The following is a 9571-nucleotide window of genomic DNA, read 5'->3' as shown; positions in this document are numbered from 1 at the left end:
ATAACTGCCGAGAGAATGCAGCTACCGGTAACACTATAGTTTCTATAATATTCACGGCTTTCCCTCAATAAAATTCAAGATCAAAAGAGTAAGAGAGAGGTGCAACATTATAAATATGCCGAAAATATGTGCAGGCACCGTGCAGACTTTGGTTTAACATGGAGTAACGGTGCAAGAATTGATGCCCTCAACTTTTATCGCTAGAAAGTGGTAATTTTCGGTGAAAGTACAACTGCACGATGGTATGAGTGTATAACGCTCTTGAGGAAACCGCGGATAATCAGTTCGGACACATCGACCTTAGAAATTCACGGTAAATAAAACTGGACCGATTTTTCAAAATCCGGACAATCAGAGGTGTAACGAATTTTTTTTTATACCGGTAATGAAATCGAACTGGAGACAGCAACGCCGATTGTCCGATAAAACTTGAAAAATTATACGCATGACGCGATTCGGCTAACGTTTGCGGTTTCATCTTTGCAACCAGCTGGAACAGTTTTCGAAAAAAAGCGTTTAACCCTTTCGGTCACACATTTTTCAACCCAATATTTTGGCCTGAATTTTGTTACTCGGGGCTATTTTCGAGTCGCTAATCACGAGTCTAAAGTCAGAATTTGATCATTTCTAAATTCAAGATGGCGGATGTATAATCAAAAAAATTACACTGTGAAAAATTTCATTTGTTACAGTAACGAGAAAAATTCAGTGAAACAGGTATAGTTAAAAAAATTTCTCTCGGTGCATCGCAATTCAATGATTCTGGCCGAAACTTGTTACTCGGGGGTTTATGGTGTAATATGAAGTAACAAAAATCATGACATGGAAATTTTTTATATGGGACGGCGAGCATACTACTGTGACTGATAGGGTTAACCGACGACGTGATAATAATACGGCAGGTACGTAAAGACGTAAAACTCGTATGCGGAAGCAAAAGGCGGCGCGGTATAAAAGCCGAGTTGTGTTTATCCGATCCCGTGTAAAGTTGGCGGATTTAAAAGTGGCGCAAATAGGAACGGTCCTCCATATCAGCAGCGAGATCTCAGCTCTGCAGGAAAGATATCCGGTGTTTATAGTGCGATTCCTGGATCGGTGGGCGGGAATAAGCTGGGAGACAGACGGGAAATTGGCGATCCAGAAGCTCTTCTTCCTTTTTCCCAATTCGCTTGTCACCCACGGATACCAGATACCGTCGCGCCATTTTGGTGCCGTTGCAGCAGCCGCTGCAAGATTCGCGGAGGTCGATGCATTCGAACCGAGTGCCGGATCGTGTCCGTATATCTGTTTGCGGAAAGTCTTTATCCGGAGATTGCCTTTCCTCACATTCATCATCGCGGCAAAAGCTTTCCGGCAAATCCTTGAGAGCGTTAAATTCCATCTTCGATTCATTGAGGCACGTTCGCAATAAAATTCGCAGTTATCAATTTTCATCTTCATATTTAGCGGAGTCGATTCCTTTTGTTAAATTTTCGACAAATTGTCAATTCGTTCCGTCATTGAAACGGCCAAAATCGAAATCCGCGAGTCTAACTCGTATGCGAATGACGTCACGCTTTTCGCCAATCAACGCTACGAGCAATCGTCGACATCGTGAACTCTGACGCAATGACACCACAAGTACCTACTTGGACTTTTTCTTGAACCTTGCTTGAATCGCCAGTATATAAGGTACCTGCCCGCAGCGTCGACTCACTCTTCTTCGCATACCAATCGATTTTCGTACGAACAAACAGACGTGTTACGGGATCGTTGTGAAAGGCGATGCAACCCACAAGTTATCGCCAGCTATTGAATGACCCTCTCTCTTTCTTACTCTCGAGAATCAAGAGAGGAAGAGAGAGAGAGAGAGAGAGAGAGAGAGAGAGAGAGAGAGAGAGAGAGAGAGAGAGAGAGGAGGAGAGCAGGTTCTGTGTATTATATGCTCGTTTAAGTCGCGAGAGAAAGTGGCAGGCTTTAGTTAGGTAACAACGCTTGAAATCGAAAGGCTGACTACGGTGTATAAATATTCATTTCACACGCATAACGCGAAATTGATTATATTACATTCGTGAAGGTTTGCGCGTGGCTAGTAAAAGGACAAACAAAGAAAATGACGTGTTACCTTGTGATACACGATGCAATAATAGTTAAAAATTATACACTGAGAAAAATTTCATTTGTTATGGTAGCTAGAAGAATTCAGTAAAACAGGTATCGTTAGAAAAAAACTGTTTGAATATTATTGGAATTACGAAAAGCGAGGTTCGCGTAATCGCTTTGCGCCATTGTCGATCCTTTTTGGTAATTGCAACGTAAAATCAGTTTGTCAGTTTTACTCTACTTTTTTAGTTAAACAAGGCCTTAACGTCAATTTATCGTTGCACAAGCAATAAATTTTCGCAACAGTTGCAAGAAAATCTAGTAACAGTGATCGTAATGAGAATGAAAAGTAACGGATACCAGACTTTCCGGTAACAGCTGGAAAACTAATTTTCATTTTTTACCTAGAACTATATTTTCCGATTGTGGTAAAAAATGAAAATAATTAAAGACTGAGCTGTAACTGGAACAAAAAATATCTCTCGGTGTATTATATTAGTTTACAGTAAATATAATCAGGATAATCCAAAATCACAAAATTCAATTGCAAATCAAGATCTGAACTGTCAACAGAATACATTTTTACGGCCATTTTCTCTTATCCGGTTACAAGTGGGTACTAAAATTCACTCGTTTTTAACGACGTCCTGTTTTAAGATTAACATCGAAATTGACACACGAGACGATCGAGTATAGTTGCAAGGTATACCAACATAGAATTCTAATTTCTACCGCAAGGCAAAAATGAAAGTTGCGTGAAAGTACTTCCCGGATTTGTATATAGGCAGAAATAACGAGTTGCAAGAAGCTAGCTGAGATGAGAATAACTGGAAACTATATTTGGCCGCAAGTGTTAGGTCCAGATTTATTGGGCCGTGAAAAGAAAAAGAAAAAAGAAAAAAAAAAAAGAAAGAAAGAAGTTAGGAAGTTACCCTTCGACTCGATCCACTCGCACATCACGAATCGTCTCTTTTTAAGTGTAATTCTAGCCCGGAAGTGCCTTGACCAATATGAGAGAGCGTGTCCTTTTTTAAATTTCAATAACCCTCGATCTCTCTGGGTCATGTATGCGAGATGGATACGCGGCCATAATTTGTACATGCATGGTAACTAAATCTCTGTAATACATTTGGCCTCGAGGATCGTTAATCGGTAAAATGCGGCATCGATTCATCTTGTGGTTTCACGGAGGTTGGACTTGTCCGTTCGAGTTTTGTTGATCGATTTTTATACTCGCATGTAGAATCGCCACTTCCGTCAATTGAAACGTTGAAAACAGCTCGAGGCAGTTTGGGAACGTGAACGTGAGATACGAATGAATAAACATTGAATTTCATAACCGCGACTAATACAAGTTACGAATATATCCTTTCGTGTCAAATTTCAATTAATATCAAGGAAGATAATCTCTTTGATAATTTCTTGCAAATTGATAGAAAAAAGGAAGGAAAAAAAAAAAAACAAAAAACATAAAACAAAAACAACAACAATAACAACAAAAAGATAGAACGAGGATGTAATTGTAAAAGCAAATGATGGACAGATAAAACATTGTGCGGAAGGGGAAGAAAAAAAAAAAAAAAAAAGAAACAAACAGGAAACCTTATTTATTTTGTACCCTTGTCTTAATCCTCACCTTATCAGATTAAGGAGTGATCTTTCCATCTCGCTGAGCTGATCCTGATTCGTCGACGCTGTAAGTTCGCAAATCAATTTCGGCAGGCAGGAGCTTTTTATCGTTGACATGAGCTTCGCCTTCGCCGAGATTCCTGTGATGAGAAAAGGAGAGAAAAAAAGAAAAAACAATGTCAAAAACGAAGTAAGACATGGAAAAGAACAAAAGTACGAATAATGAAAGAAAATTAAAAAATCAAGCTGCAATGTAACTCAGAGTTTATTCTGTTCACCGAGACGTTGCTGCTACGTGTATAATTATACCTCAGCGGTGGTTCTCAATGATTTCAAAAAATACGATAATCGTAACTGCATTCATCATTGAAAGATTTTGAATTCTTGCCACGCATACGAACTGCATTTCGCTTTTGCGTAATTTTATAACAGCGTTTACGGGTATGTAACTGGTTCAAGGGTGGCGGTGTGATTTTAATTTTTTTTTTTCTTTCACGTCAAAGTTTTACAGCTGATTATCGAAAACATGATCAGACTGGCGAGTCGATCGACGATGCAAGAATAACAACAACGATTGATGTATTAGGATTCGTTACGTACGCGATTCGAGTGTGCGGTAAACATTCTAGAATTTTTAAAGTAACATGTTTCCGTCTCGCTTTATCTACCTTTGTGTCTGTTTTTTTTTTTTTTTTTTTTTTTTTTTCACCTCCGCTTTTTCAGACAACGAGGATTTCGTTTCAATGTACATACACAGAGGCTCGCGCTGCTCTTCCATTATTCAAACAAACCGCGTGTGTTACGTCATTGGAAACGGTAGCCTTGCAGCAGTCTAGTTTTTGTTCAGGATAATCAAAAAGCGCGGGTTCAATCGAGCCAACTTAGGCAGCTGGTAGGTAGAGGATTATTATTAAACGTCTTTGTGTATTCGCATCCGGATTATCCAACGCTCCATTCCCACCGGGATTCGAGCATCGAAATAAAAGTAAAAGGAATGAAATTTTTTGCCAATTAAATGTATAATGCACCATGGAGTACTTGTTTGTGCAATTTCTTATTCACCATCGTCCGTATAATAATCGCGTCGGGTTCTCTTCGATCTGCATTCGATTACTCCGCGTTCGCGTTTGTGACGATTAACTCGTTACACGCACGCGTAGAATGACATTTACGCCAGTCAAGTTTATGATTCTGTGACATACATTTTTTAACGATACCGATTAGGTACCTACCTCGAATTAAAGGGGTTATGAGGAGGTCAAAACCGGAATACGATGAATGAGAATTGCCAAAAATTTTATGATTTATGCGAATCGGTCAGAGAAATCGGATCGCCGACTTGAGGGGAAAAATAAAAAAAAAACGAGGTTTTTTTTTCAATCCGTATGTACGCGAAAATCTAAGCTTAAAGATTTGGCGAAACGAATGCCGGTTCTTTGATCGGTAAGTTTTAGCGCGAAACGTGCGTCATAATTGGATGTTGATGATTTCCTTGTGATTTTACCTGGTCCCAGTTCTAGCAGGACGTTCACCGATGACCTCTAAATCGAGAATGTTACGGTCCTTCGAATTTTGCATATCGTTCTGGATCCAAGGCGGAATCGCGGGATCGAATTAATACAAGATTAACCGAGCTCCCCGAAACGATAAGTAAAATTCCACGGTCAAAAACTTGAAATCGTTTACGACAAGGTTAGGTGAAAAAATTAAAAACTGACCGATCCGCCGAGCGATCGAAGAAACAAAATCGAAACTCGTAAGGTGAATAACAAAATAAAACCACAGGGAAACAAACTTCGATAAAAAGCAAAATGAACCGATTTTCGATCGATTTACGTGGGGGAAATATTGTCGAGTGATAAAAGAAAAAAAAAAAAAAAAAAATTAAACGAACAGCATGGATTACGGAAAGGAATATCTAACAATTTCCGTGAAATTAAATCGGAGGATAATAATAAGAAAAGAAAAAACTTCTCTACATACCGAGAAAAAATACGTTGGTTTTGCAAAATATGGAAAGAGAAAGATTTTTGCGGCTGAAACAAGTATAACTTTGTACGACAAGCAAAGCGATTGTAATTATAACAGCCAGTATTGCGAGATAAAAAATAATAAAAAAAAAAAAAAAAACGGTTGCATTTGCATCAGAAAACGGTTTCATTCGCCATATTAGAATCGCATACGCGGTCGTAGAAACGACAATTTGAAATTTTTTTTTTCTCGTTTCGCGTATAACATTCAGCAACCGCTTTTCAGCCAGAGCGTTTACAGTTTGGATAAATTACACCGATGAGCGTATAATGTATGGTTGTAAAATCTATACGTCCGTGTGTAAAGTACGTTATATTGATTCGTGGAAGTCTCGAACGAGGATCGAATGGTTTAAATTTACGTCTACATCGGCGGCAAGTGGCTGCACGGTTACATGATAGGTATAAATGTATTGAATCTTGCATGATACATGCTGTATACAGCGATTACGCCGTGGGAATTTCAATGAAGCTTCCGTCTGATGTATTATACGTATAACGTGATTCGCTTCTTGTATCTTACAGACAGAGACTCTAAATCGTATGCGCATAGAATTAAGGAAATCACGAATCGTACTGATGTTCTAGAATTCTCTCCATCTCATTCTAATTTCAAAAGTAATCATCGTCCGTTCCAAGGATTTAACCAAACAGATAGAATCTCGATCAGAGTTGTCTTCTTTTTTTTGTTTTTTTTTTTTTTTTATGTGGGAGGGAGGGAGGACTCACCGTTTTCATCCATAAAAATTTTCTCCTCCGGCAGTGACTGACCACGTGGCGAATCCTTTGGCGAGCTTTGCGGCCGTTTGGTGAGAGACGTTGTGCCGTTTTTGTCGGCGTTGATGCCGAATATCGACGACATCAGAGCCGTGTAATCACCGGCGAACACGAGGAACATCCCCAAGAAAATCACCAGACGAACGGTTCCCGTATCCATATTTTGTGTTTTTGATTTTATTATTTTTTATTTAATCAAGTTTCTGTCACTTTATTTGTACGTATTTATTATTGCCGTTAACTCTGTTCACTTATCTAGCGAATTAGAACAGAATTGTCGTTCACTCTTCAATAGCGTCGAAATTAATGAAGCTGGTATCGTAGCTGGCAGTGATGATATTCTCCAATGACAAAATTTGGAAAAATTTATTGTCTTTAACTTTCTATTTTATTTACACTTTGGTAGGTTTTCATTTTATTTGGCGTCTATTTTTTTTTTTTTTATAATACTGGTAGCAGAAAATTTCCAAGATCCGATCTTTTGATTGTTATCTCAGCTGTTTACACACCTTCGACTGTCGGTCAGTTGATCTGTTAAAAATTGTGCAATATGTCCATCGACGTTGGATTTATCCGAATGAGTAAAATGATTATTTAAAAAAAAAGGTAATTCAATTTATTTTTATCGCCGTTACTCTCTGGATTATTAATATATTTCGTATTAAGAAATAACCATCTCAGTTGCAAGATCGTCCCGATTTCGAAAATCGGTGTTTACGAATTCTGAAATGTCGTGACTTTTTAACCGCAGATGTTCGAACTTTTTGAGGATTTTTAAAAACCGATCGGAAACCTCGTCGTTGACGAACCGACTCGACAGTTCGCTGATTTTCGATCACTTGTCTCTCGTCGAATGATTCAACGGTAGGAAAAGAATAATAATAAAAAAAAGAAAAACCGAAAACGATTTTTTCTTCACCAACGTGTCAATGAGTTTGTCCGTTAACAGCGGCTGGGAACGAACCAAGTGCTCAACCGGCGAGACTCGGTGCCAGAGTATGACTGGATACGAAATGAATAGGCGGAAAGACGACGGTTCACAGCCTTCTCTCGCCTTCTTCGCGAACCGAGCAACTCGCTAGCCGAGCAGCCGGCCGGTCACGATCAGAAGACAGTGAAAGTTCCCGCGTTACGCTGTTTGGAGCTATTTTACACCGACTTTGAGCAAACTCGGGTATCGCCGTTTTTTATTATCGCAATAAATCGGCACGCGATCGGCCGAATCTGCGAGTAAAAAAGAAGGGTGGAAAAAAGATCTTGACTTTTGCCTCGAGTAGAGGCGAAAATCGTTCTACAGTCAAAAGTTGTCAACCGATTTTCCGATCCGAGTTACGATCGAGTCTTCGTTTACTGACCTCCAGCATCGCGTAGCGGTCTTGGCCTCATTTCTATGAAAAAAAATAAGGAAACTCGACTCGGACGACCCTGAGCAAGCCGAACACCCACACGATCTTCTCAAGGAAAACATCACTGATACATTAGCATCGGTCTGATCGGTAAAATAACCGCTCGAGGACACGTTGCAATGGTTTTCTGACACTCGAATGACGAATGGGTTCATGGAAAAACCGATAAGCGAGTAAACCGAGTCGATCGATAGCCGGTTTTTGCTGCTGTCGAGGACTTGCGGGAGAAATAAGATTTCTGTCGATAAAATCGTCCGTATTAGTAATGAAATGTATAAAGACGATAATAATTAGCGACGAAGCTTGATGCAATTTTTGTTTTTTTTTGGAGGTTCTGCTTTTTCAAAAATCAACCAAATTGTTTTCTTCGCATGATAATTTCTCGTACATGATTTTGAAATCAGCCTCTAGCATATAAGTATGGAGTGCAAACGATCCGTTTTTACCGACTATTTGTTAAAATTGTAAATTTCTTTCAGCCGCCGCATCATTATCAAGCTTCATCAAGTATTTCTGCCATATTGGCATTGATAAGCACAGGCAATTTTCAGTCTTCTTAAATCTAAACCGAAAACCTGGTCGAAACACTCGATAATTATTTAGAAAAATGTTCGAGTCACATTGAGCTTATAGAGCTTCAAGAGCTAATCGTTGATGAAAATTTCATAAAGACGAATTAGAATTGCGTGGAAAAGATTTTAGAGGAAATTTTAAATAGTGTGAAATTTTTAATCCCGACCAAAGAATAAAGAAGAAAAAAATCTTCAATGTCCGTTAGTAAAAAAAAAAAAAAAATAAATAAAAAAAAAGAAAATGCAATTTGTACAAGTATTTCGATATCGTTAGTAAATGTGATACACGTTTCAGTTTTTGAATGAAAGTAAAACAAAGGTGGGTCAATCCCAGGGGAAATGACTCCGTTAAATAACGAATTCAAAAGCGGTTACATGCGTCGTTCCAAGTCGGAATTTATTTCGGGTGAAAGTCAAGAGTGTGGTGTAACGCGAAGAAAGGAATAAAACCTAGCATTGTGGTCGAGAAGGAGTTTGTTGAACCGAACGGTCGGCGCTTTTTCTTCCTCCAGCCAGCACAAGCCTACGAAAGATTTCGTCGAACCGTTGATGATCACGCTCGTCGTCAGTTGCGCCGAATGAAAAAAAAAAAGTATGTGAAGAACTCGAAAATACGTTTTACATCGCTCCAGTTTTTAGTTTTTCGAATTTTTCCAAAGTGTCCGTGTTTTTTTTTTTTTTATTTTTCCTCTCACGGAACCGATTTATCGACCAAGTTTGGTTGTTGAAATTTTGAATTTCAAAATTTCCGAAAGCGCGAAATTCCTAACTTTGCGCTGACGAAACTTGACCGTAGAGAAATTAATCTTTGACGAAACATCAAAGTTTCGAATGGGAAAAGTTCTCCGACAAGTCAAAGTTCCGAGAGTGCGAAAATGAGAAAATTAAAAAATCTGAAACATCGAAATTCCGAATGATCAAGGATTTTCAATTCAATTGTTGTGACGTATACATTTATGTTAAAATAGGCAGATTCGTCACATGTTATTTTAACTGTAAAACTATCGTTAGCGTTTACAACTAGACCATTTGTAAAATTCTAAGCACGGATCCGCCGAACCTGGTTTATGACTTT

General features: G+C 38.7%; 1 protein-coding gene across 1 annotated transcript in view; it reads right to left on the bottom strand.

The window, feature by feature from the left end:
- LOC124305010 (uncharacterized) overlaps nucleotides 1-7572 on the bottom strand; it is a 9533-nt gene extending 1961 nt beyond the window's left edge. Inside the window, exons 1-2 of the mRNA XM_046763920.1 lie at nucleotides 6471-7572; nucleotides 3719-3851 (exon numbers count right to left, since the gene is read on the bottom strand). Coding sequence (XP_046619876.1) covers nucleotides 3719-3851; nucleotides 6471-6678 — 341 coding nt within the window. The 5' untranslated portion in view covers nucleotides 6679-7572. The remainder of the gene's footprint in view (nucleotides 1-3718; nucleotides 3852-6470) is intronic.
- Nucleotides 7573-9571: the final 1999 nt, after the last annotated feature.

This window comes from Neodiprion virginianus, chromosome 5 (genome assembly GCF_021901495.1).
Source record: "Neodiprion virginianus isolate iyNeoVirg1 chromosome 5, iyNeoVirg1.1, whole genome shotgun sequence".
NCBI lineage: Eukaryota > Metazoa > Arthropoda > Insecta > Hymenoptera > Diprionidae > Neodiprion > Neodiprion virginianus.
The sequence above is the reverse complement of the archived record's forward strand: the minus strand, read 5'-3'. Positions and strand labels throughout refer to the sequence as shown.